Source organism: Oncorhynchus mykiss, chromosome 13 (genome assembly GCF_013265735.2).
Source record: "Oncorhynchus mykiss isolate Arlee chromosome 13, USDA_OmykA_1.1, whole genome shotgun sequence".
Taxonomy (NCBI): domain Eukaryota; kingdom Metazoa; phylum Chordata; class Actinopteri; order Salmoniformes; family Salmonidae; genus Oncorhynchus; species Oncorhynchus mykiss.
In genome coordinates this window covers 56223427-56241700 of record NC_048577.1, presented here as the reverse complement: position 1 = coordinate 56241700, position 18274 = coordinate 56223427, and the positions used below count along the sequence as shown (strand labels likewise).

General features: G+C 44.4%; 1 protein-coding gene across 1 annotated transcript in view; it reads left to right on the top strand.

Moving 5' to 3' along the window:
• Nucleotides 1-14658, top strand: part of LOC110515093 (neuronal pentraxin-2) — a 23883-nt gene extending 9225 nt beyond the window's left edge. The window contains exons 2-5 of the mRNA XM_036941589.1: nucleotides 586-835; nucleotides 3122-3366; nucleotides 12286-12465; nucleotides 13111-14658. Coding sequence (XP_036797484.1) covers nucleotides 586-835; nucleotides 3122-3366; nucleotides 12286-12465; nucleotides 13111-13338 — 903 coding nt within the window. The 3' untranslated portion in view covers nucleotides 13339-14658. The remainder of the gene's footprint in view (nucleotides 1-585; nucleotides 836-3121; nucleotides 3367-12285; nucleotides 12466-13110) is intronic.
• Nucleotides 14659-18274: the final 3616 nt, after the last annotated feature.

The window sequence follows — 18274 nt, the reverse complement described above, 5'->3', positions numbered from 1 at the left end:
ATTATAAGTGAAATAATCTGTCTGTCAACAATTGTTGGAAAAATTACTTGTGTCATGCACAAAGTAGATGTCCTAACTGACTTGTCAAAACTATAGTTTGTGAACAAGAAGTTTGTGGAGTGGTTGAAAATCGAGTTTTAATGACTCCAACCTAAGTGTATGTAAACTTCCGGCTTCAACTGTATATATATACTTCTCTCTCTTCCTCTCTCTCTCTCCACATATATGCTTAATACATGACAAAAAAAATCTGTGATTTAGATTATTCCATCATATTCGTTTTTAACTCTCAAAATCTTATGCACAAGGCAAATTTCATCTTCTGGGGTTAGACCCCTCATAAATAAGCAGGACTAATTCAAATGAATCACTTTCAAAAGTGTGCTTGTGTGTGTTTGTTTTTGTGTTTGGGGTGATGCACTTAATTATTACTCCAACGGGTCCCTGAAAGGACCTCCCCAACATATATATTGTCCCTGTTCCTTGATCCTACCTCCACTCTGAACACAGCAGAACACAACCTGTGACTGAATGACAGAACGTCCGGATAGGGGATTAACTCTCTCTCTCCTCCCTCCACCACAGCAGCAGCAGTTGCGTGCCAACACGTCAGCAGCAGCAGCAGGTGCGGGTGGGAATGCAGTGGGGCCCCTACCGGCGGAGCTGCGGGAGCTGCTGAAGCACCGTTTGGGGGCCCTAGAGGGCCAGCTTCTGAGGAAGGTGGCCGAGCTGGAGGAAGAGAAGAGCCAGCTGTACAACGAGACGGCTGCCCACCGTCAGCGTACCGAGAGCACCCTCACCTCACTGCTGGAGAGGATCACAGAGCTGGAGAGAAGTAAGGGATATGTTCTCACTGACCCTCCCTCAATCTTACTATTTCTCATCCTCACTCTTTCTCAGTCTCCATCTTTATTTACTCAGGCCAGAGGATCACAGAGCTGGAGAGAAGTAAAGGAAGCTGTAGTTGTCATTCTCACCCTCTGTTTTTCCTCATTCTATCTGGCTCTTTTACTCTTTCTCACTCTACAGCTTTATTTACCCAGGCTAGAGGGGATCACAGAGCTGGAGAGTAGGGGGTTTGTTCCCCCTCACTCCCCTCGTTCCCACCCTCACTCCCTTTCTCCCTCTATTTTTGCAGGTCCCCAAAAACTCACCTCCCCCTGCATCCTCTCTCTGTGGCCTTCTCTTGCTGTTTCTATTTCTTTGATTCTCACATCCATTATCTCTCTCTCTCTCTCTCTCTCTCTCTCTGCCTCTCCTTGCTTATTTTCTCTCTCTGTTGGAGATCAGAAAATAGCTGGAGAGAAATTCAGGAACCTCATCATCCCTGTCGATCCTCCTTTGACTACAGACCCAACCACTCACATTCTGACTGTGACTGCCTCTTCTTCCTTATTTTGGATACTACAACACACATACATTATTTCATTTATTCGGGATCCCCAATAGCTGTTACTATAGCAGCAGAGACTTATGCTGAGATTTGGGTGGGGAGGCAGAGACCGTCTAACCATCTGATGTCTGTCATTGATCAGGCTCTCTCCATGCACCCGAGTCTTCTCATTTTGATTCTGCCCCTCTCTCCCTCTAATTCATTATTTTCTTGCATTCTTCTCTGTGTTTCTCTCTCTTTGGCTCTCACTCTCTTCTCACTGCTTCCAAAAAGACAGACTGTCTCTGATTCTCTCTCACTCTCATTGTAACAGATGTGTATACAATATGCTGTCTTACTGACACCTCCTCAATGTTTCAATTAAGACTGAAAACAATACAGGCTGCTATACTTCCACTAACCAGTGCCCATCCACATGTGTATTCATGTTCAATCCTCATCGTAATGTATACCATTTAGCAGCTGCTTTTGTCCAAAGCGACTTACGGTCATGCGTGTATACATTTTACATATGGGTGACACATTTTTTTTACCTAGGCTAATTCATTTCTTAAAAAATGAAGGAGGAGCGAGAGAGACAGAGAGAGAGAAAGAGAGAGCTATATTTCATCATTTTTTTATACTTGCAAATGCAGCTAGCTAGTTTAGCCTACTCAAACACCCGACTCAGAGGGATGCTACAGTATTAGCTAGCTGGATATGACTATCCAACACTGGAACTGTTTTACAATTTTTTTGCGACCCTGGTACACTAGTGTAACTGCTAACCTGCTTACTAACTGTCCACTGTACTGCATGACTGTAGCAGGTTTACTAATGCGTTATTTACATTAGCTATATTGACTCTGACGTTACATTAGCTAATATGGTGACAACGAAGTAGGCTGTGTGCAGTGGTTATGATTTGAATGTTTGGCTTGGAAATATTTTTTCCGCTTGATCACAGACAGATGATGTGTTGTGCATTGAAGTCCACAAGCGAAGGGAAAAGGTGAGAGGAGGAGAGCACGTAGATGTGAGAAGGAATGCAACAAGATGTTTGTATATGGCTATGAAAGTTAACATTCCGCCGAATAAAGCAAACGGAACAAAACGGAGGTAAACATACCTGAATTTGTCCAATAGAAACTCTCGTTTGCAACTGTTGGACTAATGATTACACCCTAGATCAGCTAGATACAGGCAAGATTGTGCAAGGCTGTATTGAATGTGTCACTGTCTGTCCATGTGTCACTGTCTGTCACCTCAAATCTTTCTCTCGACCTGTGTGCACCTACTTACTGTATGTTGTAAACTTTAATTCATAGGCTAGGTTGTAGCAACGTCATGATGGCTGTGTGTAGTACAGGGAAAATTTGAGCATAATTTAGAAGCTTAAATCTATGGATGTTACATTGAACTGGGTGAATGGAATATGAATGACAGCCATCTAATATGCTGTAACATAAATAAGTCCAATTAAAAAAAAGAATTGTCCTCCCTCATCTTAAACGGCACCGACCACCGCTGTCATCATCACCATCACCATCACCAACATCGAACCCTTACAGCCAATTTACGACAGTCCAACATCGAACCCTTACAGCCGGTTCAATAAGAGCCCCCTATATGGGCAGACTCAGACACGGTATTGTATGTGAACAGTGCAGGTCATGACCGATGAAAGTGATGGATACTACCTCTATCTAATCATTATCTAATCATTTTCACATCTCTGTTTGTCTTCAGGTAACAACGCATTTAAGTCCCCAGAGGATTTCAAGGTGTCTCTCCCCCTGCGCACCAATTACCTATACGGACGCATCAAGAAGAGTCTCCCTGAGATGTATGCCTTCACAGTGTGCATGTGGCTGAAGTCCAGCGCCAGCCCTGGTATAGGAACCCCCTTCTCCTACGGGGTGCCAGGACAGGCCAATGAGATCGTGCTCATCGAGTGGGGCAACAACCCCATAGAGCTGTTGGTCAACGACAAAGTAAGTCCATGTCTTTTATTGATTGTCCATGACAAAAACAACTCCTGGGCTATGGCGACGAAAGACTCATTTACTCTAAAGAACTTGGTTACAGTTGAGCATCAATCATTGTGCATTTTCTATTACAAAAACAAACCGTGACGATTGAATAGACACAGAACGATCAAGCCAGCACAGAAAAGGAACTGAAATGGAGTCATGTTGTAGTCCTTCCAGTCTGTTTTCAGGGGTAGACCCAACAGGTTCTTGAACCTGGGTCCAGCGACTATCGACACAACACCATGGCCGTTACACCAAGAGGCCCACACCTCTTGTCGAGGGTCCTAGGTTGGCTTAAGGTCGCTTCAATATTTACATTTAATACTGAGAATCAGACACTTTCCCCCCTTGTTAAGCAATGCTTTTTGAAGGAAGACCATTTCCAATGTGCTCAAAAAGAAGCTACAATTAATATTTCATCGGTTTCTGTCTTCAAAGGAATACAACCATGGCAATCGTGGTGTTTGAATAAACAACACTGATAGTTATTTTTTCTGTGCGTTACTGCTGGATAACTGAACCTAGGGGCTCAGAGGGAATAGAGTTTGGCTGAAGTGAAGTAGGGTGGGTTTTTTTCGGTTGTGGGGTTGGATTTGGGTTTGTGTTGGGCATCTGGTTTATTGGCAGAGCCAGTTTTCCCCACAGTTCTGGTTTCACCATGCATTATACATGTGTGTATGTCAGACAAACACTAGAAAGGAAGAGAGAGAGAGAGAGAGAGAGAGAGAGAGAGAGAGAGAGAGAGAGAGAAGGGAGGGAGAGATGGGGGAGGGGGGAGCAGGAGCAGAGTATACAGGAAGATAGGCACCAGAGAATAGAGGAACCAAAACAGCACCAGAGAATAGAGGAACCAATACAGCACCAGAGAACAGAGGAACCAATACAGCACCAGAGAATAGAGTAACCAATACAGCACCAGAGAACAGAGGAACCAATACAGCACCAGAGAATAGAGGAACCAATACAGCACCAGAGAATAGAGGAACCAATACAGCACCAGAGAACAGAGGACCCAATACAGCACCAGAGAATAGAGTAACCAATACAGCACCAGAGAATAGAGGAACCAATACAGCACCAGAGAATAGAGGGACCAACACAGCACCAGAGAATATAGGAACCAATACAGCACCAGAGAATAAAGGAACCAATACAGCACCAGAGAACAGAGGACCCAATACAGCACCAGAGAATAGAGGGACCAACACAGCACCAGAGAATAGAGGGACCAACACAGCACCAGAGAATAGAGGGACCAATACAGCACCAGAGAATAGAGGACCCAATACAGCACCAGAGAACAGAGAACCCAATACAGCACCAGATAATAGAGGACCCAATACAACACCAGAGAACAGAGGACCCAATACAGCACCAGAGAACAGAGGAACCAATGCAGCACCAGAGAACAGAGGACCCAATACAGCACCAGAGAATAGAGGAACCAATACAGCACCAGAGAATAGAGGAACCAATACAGCACCAGATAATAGAGGACCCAATACAGCACCAGAGAACAGAGGACCCAATACAGCACCAGAGAATAGAGTAACCAATACAGCACCAGAGAATAGAGGAACCAATACAGCACCAGATAATAGAGGACCCAATACAGCACCAGAGAATAGAGGAACCAATACAGCACCAGAGAACAGAAGAACCAATACAGCACCAGAGAATAGAGGAACCAATACAGCACCAGAGAATAGAGGGACCAACACAGCACCAGAGAATAGAGGAACCAATACAGCACCAGAGAACAGAGGACCCAATACAGCACCAGAGAATAGAGGAACCAATACAGCACCAGAGAACAGAGGAACCAATACAGCACCAGAGAATAGAGGACCCAATACAGCACCAGAGAACAGAGGAACCAATACAGCACCAGAGAACAGAGGACCCAATACAGCACCAGAGAATATAGGAACCAATACAGCACCAGAGAACAGAGGAACCAATACAGCACCAGAGAATAGAGGAACCAATACAGCACCAGAGAATAGAGGAACCAATACAGCACCAGAGAATAGAGGGACCAACACAGCACCAGAGAATAGAGGAACCAATACAGCACCAGATAATAGAGGAACCAATACAGCACCAGATAATAGAGGACCCAATACAGCACCAGAGAACAGAGGACCCAATACAGCACCAGAGAATAGAGTAACCAATACAGCACCAGAGAATAGAGGAACCAATACAGCACCAGAGAATAGAGGAACCAATACAGCACCAGAGAATAGAGGAACCAACACAGCACCAGAGAATAGAGGAACCAATACAGCACCAGAGAATAGAGGAACCAATACAGCACCAGAGAATAGAGGGACCAACACAGCACCAGAGAATAGAGGAACCAATACAGCACCAGAGAACAGAGGACCCAATACAGCACCAGAGAATAGAGGAACCAATACAGCACCAGAGAATAGAGGAACCAATACAGCACCAGAGAATAGAGGACCCAATACAGCACCAGAGAATAGAGGAACCAATACAGCACCAGATAATAGAGGACCCAATACAGCACCAGAGAACAGAGGACCCAATACAGCACCAGAGAATAGAGTAACCAATACAGCACCAGAGAATAGAGGAACCAATACAGCACCAGATAATAGAGGAACCAATACAGCACCAGAGAATAGAGGGACCAACACAGCACCAGAGAATAGAGGAACCAATACAGCACCAGAGAACAGAGGACCCAATACAGCACCAGAGAACAGAGGAACCAATACAGCACCAGAGAACAGAGGACCCAATACAGCACCAGAGAATATAGGAACCAATACAGCACCAGAGAACAGAGGAACCAATACAGCACCAGAGAATAGAGGAACCAATACAGCACCAGAGAATAGAGGGACCAACACAGCACCAGAGAATAGAGGAACCAATACAGCACCAGAGAACAGAGGAACCAATACAGCACCAGAGAATAGAGGAACCAACACAGCACCAGAGAATAGAGGAACCAATACAGCACCAGATAATATAGGAACCAATACAGCACCAGAGAACAGAGGAACCAATGAAAGTGTTAGTGAGTGTGAGAGAGGAGGAAAGATAGGGTCAGAGAGTGTATGTGTGAGAGAAGATGAAACCATGAATATAACACTAATTTTCATTTCAACATGTTTTAAAACCTAACTAACATGACCCAGGTCTGCATGGTGACAATGTTACACCATGTTCTTTTGTCAATGGTACACCATTCATCTGGTGCAAAGGCTCTAGTGCTCCAAAATGAGATTCATTAAAGATAGAGAGAATATCTTCCCTGGATCAAATCCATTTGACATTCCTGTTGCATCTCATTATTTTGTATTTTGTAAGGAGTGAAAGGATTCGTTCCCTATTATAGAACAGTATCTCTATTTTGGATGTAAATGACATGACTTTACAATGATCCAGATGCTTTATTTCACTTGTCTTTGAGAAACATACTTCTCTGTGTAGCACAGCTGGAAACCGCTCGAGTTGCATAAAATGGAATATAACTTTGCGGATAAAGTTTGGAAATGCATAATGTAATGTGTATAACATCTAAAGACCTGCATCACTATACTGAGAGGTTTGTCGTTCCTAAATCAAATCAAATCAAATCAAATCAAATTTTATTTGTCACATACACATGGTTAGCAGATGTTAATGCGAGTGTAGCGAAATGCTTGTGCTTCTAGTTCCGACAATGCAGTAATAACAAGTAATCTAACTAACAATTCCAAAACTACTGTCTTGTACACAGTGTAAGGGGATAAAGAATATGTACATAAGGATATATGAATGAGTGATGGTACAGAGCAGCATAGGCAAGATACAGTAGATGGTATCGGGTACAGTATGTACAAATGAGATGAGTATGTAAACAAAGTGGCATAGTATAGTATAAAGTGGCTAGTGATACATGTATTACATAAGGATACCGTCGATGATATAGAGTACAGTATATACGTATGCATATGAGATGAATAATGTAGGGTAAGTAACATTTATATAAGGTAGCATTGTTTAAAGTGGCTAGTGATATATTTACATCATTTCCCATCAATTCCCATTATTAAAGTGGCTGGAGTTGAGTCAGTGTCAGTGTGTTGGCAGCAGCCACTCAGTGTTAGTGGTGGCTGTTTAACAGTCTGATGGCCTTGAGATAGAAGCTGTTTTTCAGTCTCTCGGTCCCAGCTTTGATGCACCTGTACTGACCTCGCCTTCTGGATGATAGCGGGGTGAACAGGCAGTGGCTCGGGTGGTTGATGTCCTTGATGATCTTTATGGCCTTCCTGTGACATCGGGTGGTGTAGGTGTCCTGGAGGGCAGGTAGTTTGCCCCCGGTGATGCGTTGTGCAGACCTCACTACCCTCTGGAGAGCCTTACGGTTGAGGGCGGTGCAGTTGCCATACCAGGCGGTGATACAGCCCGCCAGGATGCTCTCGATTGTGCATCTGTAGAAGTTTGTGAGTGCTTTTGGTGACAAGCCGAATTTCTTCAGCCTCCTGAGGTTGAAGAGGCGCTGCTGCGCCTTCTTCACGATGCTGTCTGTGTGAGTGGACCAATTCAGTTTGTCTGTGATGTGTATGCCGAGGAACTTAAAACTTGCTACCCTCTCCACTACTGTTCCATCGATGTGGATAGGGGGGTGTTCCCTCTGCTGTTTCCTGAAGTCCACAATCATCTCCTTAGTTTTGTTGACGTTGAGTGTGAGGTTGTTTTCCTGACACCACACTCCGAGGGCCCTCACCTCCTCCCTGTAGGCCGTCTCATCGTTGTTGGTAATCAAGCCTACCACTGTTGTGTCGTCCGCAAACTTGATGATTGAGTTGGAGGCGTGCGTGGCCACGCAGTCGTGGGTGAACAGGGAGTACAGGAGAGGGCTCAGAACGCAACCTTGTGGGGCCCCAGTGTTGAGGATCAGCGGGGAGGAGATGTTGTTGCCTACCCTCACCACCTGGGGGCGGCCCGTCAGGAAGTCCAGTACCCAGTTGCACAGGGCGGGGTCGAGACCCAGGGTCTCGAGCTTGATGACGAGCTTGGAGGGTACTATGGTGTTGAATGCCGAGCTGTAGTCGATGAACAGCATTCTCACATAGGTATTCCTCTTGTCCAGATGGGTTAGGGCAGTGTGCAGTGTGGTTGAGATTGCATCGTCTGTGGACCTATTTGGGCGGTAAGCAAATTGGAGTGGGTCTAGGGTGTCAGGTAGGGTGGAGGTGATATGGTCCTTGACTAGTCTCTCAAAGCACTTCATGATGACGGATGTGAGTGCTACGGGGCGGTAGTCATTTAGCTCAGTTACCTTAGCTTTCTTGGGAACAGGAACAATGGTGGCCCTCTTGAAGCATGTGGGAACAGCAGACTGGTATAGGGATTGATTGAATATGTCCGTAAACACACCGGCCAGCTGGTCTGCGCATGCTCTGAGGGCGCGGCTGGGGATGCCATCTGGGCCTGCAGCCTTGCGAGGGTTAACGCGTTTAAATGTCTTACTCACCTCGGCTGCAGTGAAGGAGAGACCGCATGTTTTCGTTGCAGGCCGTGTCAGTGGCACTGTATTGTCCTCAAAGCGGGCAAAAAAGTTATTTAGTCTGCCTGGGAGCAAGACATCCTGGTCCGTGACTGGGCTGGGTTTCTTCCTGTAGTCCGTGATTGACTGTAGACCCTGCCACATGCCTCTTGTGTCTGAGCCGTTGAATTGAGATTCTACTTTGTCTCTGTACTGGCGCTTAGCTTGTTTGATAGCCTTGCGGAGGGAATAGCTGCACTGTTTGTATTCGGTCATGTTACCAGACACCTTGCCCTGATTAAAAGCAGTGGTTCGCGCTTTCAGTTTCACACGAATGCTGCCATCAATCCACGGTTTCTGGTTAGGGAATGTTTTAATCGTTGCTATGGGAACGACATCTTCAACGCACGTTCTAATGAACTCGCACACCGAATCAGCGTATTCGTCAATGTTGTTATCTGACGCAATACGAAACATCTCCCAGTCCACGTGATGGAAGCAGTCTTGGAGTGTGGAGTCAGCTTGGTCGGACCAGCGTTGGACAGACCTCAGCGTGGGAGCCTCTTGTTTTAGTTTCTGTCTGTAGGCAGGGATCAACAAAATGGAGTCGTGGTCAGCTTTTCCCGAAAGGGGGGCGGGGCAGGGCCTTATATGCGTCGCGGAAGTTAGAGTAACAATGGTCCAAGGTCTTTCCTCCCCTGGTTGCGCAATCGATATGCTGATAAAATTTGGGGAGTCTTGTTTTAAAAGGACTTGCTTGGGTATTTTTGGAGCCGTTGTTTTTCCGGAGCCCCCATTCTGCAGAACGAGCATTGATAAAGTCTATTCCGGAGCCCCCATTCTGCGGAACGAGCATTGATAAAGTCTATTCCGGAGCCCCCATTCTGCAGAACGAGCATTGATAAAGTCTATTCCGCGGGTCGCATGTTTCTTAAAACCAAGTAAAATCACTGAGTAAAATCACAGAGTAAAATCACAGAGTAAAATCACAGAGTAAAATCACTGAGTAAAATCAGTAAAATCACAAAAAAAAGTGTCTGGACCCCTCTATTTACATCCAAAATACAGATTAGGTAAAACAGTATTGAACCAGTCCTTTAAAGCTTTCCTAATGCCACAATATATCCACAGTGAACTTCTTTTATCAATACTTTCGCAGCAGTTGGCTGCCTATTGGACAAGAGGGAAGTTAAAACATCTTTTGATGTAGTGGTTGGTTTGGGTTTAGTCAATGGGGTGGTTTTATTGAATTTCTTTCTGCACCTGTCAGATCTAAAACGTGATATGCCCTCACACCTTTAAGGATTGCTTGCAGGTGCATTCTAGGAAATGTTGAATAATTGTTCATAGAAAATAAACTCCCTCATCACTTGTTGTTTATTTTTTGCAAATGTTTGGGCCTCACAGCCTTTGTCAGAGCTCTGATTAGAGAATGTTTATTGAAATATTGGTGTGGACTAAAAAACATTCTGCAACTGTTTAATCTGCCGGGCCCTACGTAAACAACACTTCCTGTGTTTGTGTCCAGCTCACACGGTCAGGGAGAAACTCCTGGTATCAGACCCAACGTCCTCAGGTTGACTAAGGCTCAGGGATATTACTAGAGGGCAGTAATTAGGTCCACAGTATCAATGCTCTGTTTGATTGACTTTAGTGTAAATGTGATATGCTGGAACACCTTTGGAGGTCAAGCGTCTAGTTTCTCATGGGAGGGATTAAGAGCAGACAGGAAATTGTTGGCAGTAGCCTCTGCATTTCATGGTCTCTATGGTCTCTATGGCTCATATAGAACCTCTATATAAAGCTAATGACTTCCACTGCCATTCTCCCCTATGCTGAACCCTCTGTGGACCATGATGTCATTGTAAAGTCTGGGTAAAGCGCTGATGTTGTAACCTTTCGTAACCTGTGCTATTTCTTTCTGCTCTTGTTTTCGAAGTGCAATCCCATATGACTGCGATTTCTACAGTATATTGTCCCTATGTCACTTTACTGTTTATAAGCTATTTGTAAAGTGCTGGTGTTGTCTTGCTCCATTTGGTCCTGTGTTGTGTGTCTCAGTCAAAGCTTCATTGTGCCATCTGCCCCAGTGATATATAGTACTTGTGCTCTCTTGCCTCTTACGGCAGATTGTACGGTTCAACTTGAGCTCTATTGCCCTATCTGCCCTGGGATATTCTCCCTGATAGTAAAGTCTACAATAAGCTCTTAAGGGGAATCCTATCCTTCACTTGAGTGAATGTTTTTTAAAGTTTCCCATAGACATCCATGCATGACTAAGTGAAAATTGGACTTAAGTGGAAATGAAGATTCACCACACAAAGACTAAAGGCTCAACAGAATAAACACAGGTATTCTCTTTCCCCTTTTGCCAAAGCTGGAAGAGAAAGACAATTCAAATCAATTGTATAGTATGCCTGATAGATGAGACAGATCTATTGCTCTGCTATTGGTTTCCTCTGTGTATCTGTCATTTCCCTCTGCAATTGCAATTTTATCCATGAAAGACACACTACATGCCATGTATCTCTTTCCCCAGTTAGTATTGCCTCTCTAACATTAATTACCCTCCTTGCCCCTCTAACATGAATTACCCTCCTTGCCCCTCTAACATGAATTACCCTCCTTGCCCCTATAACATGAATTACCCTCCTTGCCCCTCTAACATGAATTACCCTCCTTGCCCCTATAACATGAATTACCCTCCTTGCCCCTCTAACATGAATTACCCTCCTTGCCCCTCTAACATGAATTACCCTCCTTGCCCCTATAACATGAATTACCCTCCTTGCCCCTATAACATGAATTACCCTCCTTGCCCCTATAACATGAATTACCCTCCTTGCCCCTCTAACATGAATTACCCTCCTTGCCCCTCTAACATGAATTACCCTCCTTGCCCCTCTAACATGAATTACCCTCCTTGCCCCTCTAACATGAATTACCCTCCTTGCCCCTATAACATGAATTACCCTCCTTGCCCCTATAACATGAATAACCCTCCTTGCCCCTCTAACATGAATTACCCTCCTTGCCCCTCTAACATGAATTACCCTCCTTGCCCCTCTAACATGAATTACCCTCCTTGCCCCTCTAACATGAATTACCCTCCTTGCCCCTCTAACATGAATTACCCTCCTTGCCCCTCTAACATGAATTACCCTCCTTGCCTCTCTAACATGAATTACCCTCCTTGTCCCTCTAACATGAATTACCCTCCTTGCCCCTCTAACATGAATTACCCTCCTTGCCCTATAAGTATTCTACATTTACATTTGAGTCACTTAGCAGACACTCTTATCCAGAGCGGCTTACAATTAAAAGTGAATCCCATCTAACACTGTACTGCCCATCTCACCCTTCTTACCCAGGTGGCCCAATTGCCCCTGTCGGTGAGCGATGGCCGCTGGCACCACATATGCATCACCTGGACGACGCGGGACGGCTTCTGGGAGGCGTACCAGGACGGGGAGAGGCTGGGCACTGGGGAGAACTTGGCCCCCTGGCACCCAATTAAACCTGGAGGGGTGATCATCCTGGGACAGGAACAGGTGAGGCTCAGCCAGGCTCTGATCTACTCCCACTGGAGAGGGAGAGTGGGAGGGTGTGTGTGTTCCCCCTGGAGAGGGAGAGATGAACAGGGGAGAAGGGGGAGGCAAGGCTCTTGTCACGCTATCAACACTCCTTTACCATTACCTCACCTCTCTGCCTGCCTTAACCAGTGACAGCGCACCCTTGGGAGCATTGTTAGTGTGACACTCCAACAGATATCTCCATGACAGCACCTTACTATCTCTACAGCCATGTAGTACAGAACACTGACGCTATTAAGATAGTTCCCATAGGAACCCATTAATGTAACACTACGTAGCTGTAGGGTCACATTGGGTGGACTACTTTGTTCAACACGTGTGGTGCTAGTCTATGTGGAAAGCTACAGTGCATGTAGTGTGTCTTTCATGGATAAAATTGCAATTGCAGAGGGAAATGACAGACGCACAGAGGAAACAGAGCAATAGATCTGTCTCATCTATCAGGTGTACTATACAATTGATTTGAATTGTCTTTCTCTTCCAGCTTTGGCAAAATTGTTGATATCTTTGAATTCTTGTTGAAGGCAGAAACGATGAATCACCCAGGCTATGACGTTTCTGTATACTGATGGGATTTTAAACACAGTCCCTCTCCCTCTACAGGACATGGTGGGGGGTCGTTTCGACGCCACCCAGGCCTTCGTTGGCGAGCTGAGCCAGTTCAACATGTGGGACCGGGTCCTCCGTCCTGTGGACATCATGGGAATGGCCAACTGCTCCTCCTACATGCCCGGGAACATTGTTCCCTGGATCGACACCAACGTCGAAGTCATGGGAGGAGCATCCAAGGCGGCGTTGGAGATCTGCGAGGACCGTATGTTCGAACCGTAAAGGAGTTGGATGTGTAACGTTGTTATGACACTGGGTTCCGAAGGTTCCGGAGGCTTGAGAGGTGGTTCTGGTTCCGCGCTCTCTGTGCTGCTTCAGAAACACCCCTCAAGGAGCAAAAAGGGCTCAACGGGTATTGCCTTTGTTTACAGACCTAGATCTAGTAAATGGGTCAACTTCTTGTTTTCCCAATGTGTTTTGCTGTGATTTTCCATGCTTTACTACATGGCTCACAAGTTCATGCCCATTCCAACGGGATTCTAACTAGAGGATTTTTACAGAGAACCCACTTGAGACTGAGGACTCTATACTCTGTATTCTGTCTTTTACTCCTTTAGCTAGAGATCCTTTTGACTGAGTCATGTTTGAACACAGCTCCTCTCTAAGGCATTTCAAACTGATAATCGAGCACTGTACTGTACTCAGTGAATGTGAGCTAATATATAACCCATAGAAGCTTTTATTGTGTTGTGTGGACAGCTATTTCTGAGTTGCATGGCAAACTTCTCCGGTACGTTATGTGAGCTTGTGTTCCTTTGCAGTAAAAAGAAGCCCCATGTTCCAGGGAGGGATATTGATGAGTATTGATGAGTATAGAATATTAAGGCAACAGTGGAATAGACCATTGACTTCATGTGGAGTCATTTTAAACGTGTGCATGTGTTTTGACTTGTCACTGGGAGTATTGAGTGCCAAAGTTAATGCATGCGTACTGTATGTGTGTATATGTGTGTGCATATGTACATGCACAGGTGGGTGTGTTTACTGTAATAGCAGTTTGTGTGTGTGTGGGTGTGTGCACGCTCTCGTTGTGTAAAAGGCCCTAGAGATTAGTGACGAGGACATTCACATTCTTGTAAATCTATTCTAATACCTCTCCTCCCCTTGAGCAGCTGCCATCCCAAGCAGCTTTGTGCAGCGGCCGGCCCAGGCAGGTTAAAAGCAAAGTCAGAAAGCTGCCGAGGACTGGCGGGAAGCCGGGAATTCAGCGCTCTGTGTGCCACACTGGGGGAGCGTGGGTTGGAATGGGAAGCCAGGGACTGGATGACCTTCAAGGAAGGATTTTATCCATAATCTGTGATAGTAAATATCATGTTTGTCAAATTAATGAGAAGATGAATGTGAGCTATTTTACTATCCCGTTGCATTGTATAATATAGAAAAATGCCTATATAAGCCAGAGAGACGCTATGAAAATGAAGACTGTGAAACTAAAGATGAGGAGAGATCTGAATGTTTCTGGTTGGAACAAGACAAAAAGCACTGGAACACTTTGCTATGTTTCCGTTTGTAGAAAATGTCTTTAATTTCCTTAGAGATAAGGAAAAAGAACCACGTTCTGAATGAATGTTGTGCTTCATTCCAGTCCATTTAAAGGACAGTGATTTGAAATATGGTGCAGTAGATACATGTGTGTCCAGTTTGCTTCTTCAACACTGTTCACACTTGTTTTGCTGCAACACAAAACCACAATGCCTGTCAATTCAACCCTTATCTGGTTATGGAGAATGCAGAGGACTAACCTGATGTTAGGAAACAAATGGACGTTGGTCTCTTCCTTTGGGACATCTTGGAAAGATATATGTTCGTAAAAACAGAACAGTGGGATTCAGAACATTTCTGATGGCCTTTGAGAAGGATATAATGCAGTAATGTTTTAAAGGGGTACACACCTATCATTTTAGAACATTTAAAAGTTACTCTACATATGAATGTCCTTTTATGTGTTATATAAATGTCGGTTTTTATTTCTGTAGAGAAGATTTAATTTCTTGTATTTTATTATCATTTCTGCTCATGAGTTAATGTGGTTCCCTGCACTGAGTCACTATTTCATTCAGAGTGTTAGTGGAAGAAGGACACCTTCTTTTAAAATGTTCAATGGCCTTTTCTTCAGCAGTGAATGTGCTTTTTGTTTGCGGATGATTCAAACCATGAAGCTGTAATCCTTTATGGGGAAACAGCCACATCCGTTTGGGATGTTACAACCACAGAGAAGTTACTGAAAACAACACTGTTTTTCACCTCGGACATCATTGCACTAACTTTTTTTTTTTTTACAACGTCTATCTTTCAGTTCAGCAAATATCATTTGTATTTTTTTCCTACAGTGCAACCTTGGAATTGTGAAAAGAGAAATGAGAAACAAAAAGGATTCAACTGTTGTTTTAACCTCATCTTCATCTATCCTAAATGTTCTGTGTCTCCATGCAGTGTGGTTGGATGTCCTCTTGCACCTAATAAAATATTCAAAATCCAAATACGAACAATTGCCTGAAAATCGTGACATCAGAAATAGTTCAAGTGTTGAATAGAATCATGGGTCAGCTGCGGAGTGCAGTGGAGGCTGGTGCAGGGAGAAAGGGGAGAATGGATCTCCCTTATACTATTGAAAGACATTAAAGATAATGCAACATATTTAAAAACCCTCCTTGTAATCAAACCATACTAAATACTCACGTGTCGGCTATTTCACTGTAGTAGGAATATATATAGTCCCATGTGAATACCTCTGTCCTGTTAAGATTACTTAGGGTCAGTGGCTACTCAAACTGCCTTCTATCAATACAGATTAATCATAACCAAACACATATTTCATTTTATTTAACTAGGCAAGTCAGTTAAGAACAAATTCTTATTTTCAATGACATCCTAGGAACAGTGGGTTAACTGCCTGTTCAGGTGCAGAACGACAGATTTGTACCTTGTCAGCTCGGGGGTTTGAACTTGCAACCTTTCGGTTACTAGTCCAACGCTAGTCCAACGCTCTAAACACTAGGCTACCCTGCCATCTCTCTTTCATAAGGCTTGTAAACTGCCAGAATGTGATTGTATACTTTGTAACACCGGTCTTATTTGTCACGCTTGTCGACTACAGACACACAAAGTCAGGAGAGGTGTCATGTTGTGTGCAATGATTCTGAACCCAGAGGATATGAATGGATGTTCTCCCTCTCTCTCTCTCTCTCTCTCTCTCTCTATCCCCCCCCCCCTCTCTCTCTCTCTCTCTCCATCCATCCGTCCATCCATCCATGGAATGTTATCAACAGCGGAGAAATCCTCTGGCTGGCAGCCTTCCAGGTGGAAATGAAAAATCGGCCTCAGTGGATTATGGGAAGCTGCAGCGGTAATGTAGGGCACGTTGTGTTGCGTTCGAGAGCTCTCCTCTCTCCGTGTTCTCTGCTTGAGCTGTCACGGTTGGCACTATTGCTTAATTCATGTGTTGCCGTGGCACCCCAGGGGGTCACATTGTGAATGCATTGTAAATCAAGCCCAATTACTGACTGTAAACAAGAGGATGGAAATAGTCGTTCAGTAAACTGTAGCTTTTGACAAAGGCTGGGGAGATGGAGGGAGAGCACACTGCTTCAGAATTAAGGTGGATAATTCTACTCTAAACTTAGATTTCCAATATGGTCTCATAAGAATGTGTCAAAATAATGACGTTTTACTATTGTAGGTAGCAATATGTCATATACGGTGACATATTACCTGTCTACTATATGACTGGCCGGCCAGTGGCAAAAGAGCTAATTTTCCATCTCAAAAGATTCTTTCCAGGTTTATTCCTTCTTTCCCAACTGTTGCTAGAGGCATACTCTACTGGTGTGTTTAAAACTGGGTTTTGTGACATTCTGTGACAAACGACAGCACTACCTACACAAACCTACACAAATGTAATTCAGATTGGCATGTAGCTAATACATCTCACAAGTGTAGAGGGAGATATATACATCTTTGTACCCAACAGTGAAATGATTCATCTGGATCTTTGAGAGAGTGGGGAGGTGCTACTGCTATTATTGCATTTAAACACTATGCATCAGCTACTGACTCTTTCCCACATAGGAATAGACTTAGGGAGTTTCAGCACAAGTCACGATAGTACAGTATTAAAGGAAGGAATTGCAAGTAATCTAATTAAATTAGTGCTAGCGTAGATGCAGATGCAATGACACCTACTTCAGGCTAAAAGTGCATCACTTGAAAGGGTTTAACTCAATGTTATTACCCAGTAGGCCAGTTGCCCCACTCCACTTCCCAGCACAATGGATAGAGCGTAGGCTACGTATATTGCTCTGCGGTTGACATCGGCACCCGAGGCTCACAATTATTTGGTAGATAGTTTATTAAAGCTTTGTATTCTGCTCCTACACACTCACATACAACACACACTCACACAGACACAGAGTCACACACACACACCCATGATGTTGGCTGTTCGCGCTATGCATTTTCAACGTAGCCCAAGGTTGTGTTGGAGTGTGTGAAGCTGGGTGCATCCAAGTCTAAACCCTGTAATTAAAGCCAACCGGTGTCGGGCATATTTGATCATTGGTGGTAACGCATCCCATCACTGCTAAGTGAAGAATGGAGAATTAAAGGGCTCAATTAAAGAATTAAAGAGCTCTCAGACGGTCCTCTCAGGAGACGAAGAGACGCGGACTAGACGAGACCCAGCGCTGTGCTTCGTGGCCGGGAGATAAAACTTAATTTCAGACCACAGAGAAGCTCCTTTGGCCCTGGTGATTATTAGTCTGCAGGATAAAGGCATTGAACAGCAGCAGGATCTGACTATACAGCTGGGTTTGGGTGTGTGCTGCCTGCTGCCGTTTTTTAGGGTACTTGGATCTCTCCGACTATTAGGCAGAACAACACACCCTCTTTGGCCTCAAAAGCTCTCATGAAAGGAGGATTCATAAAGAACTCTTCAGATTTTGGCCCTGGTCTTCTCTCCATCTGGCTGCCATTTTGTTTGTTAATGAGCCTATTTTCTAAGCCCCTCCTTCTCTTTTATCTGAGCTGTTCATATTTTGTTAGTTTGTGTTCAAAAGAAAAAAGGGAAGCAGAAGGCATGAAACCAGAAATACATCAACGTTACTCTTTAAAACACATGAATGTGCCTCAACATTGTAATTCAAAAGATAGTACTGTGTAA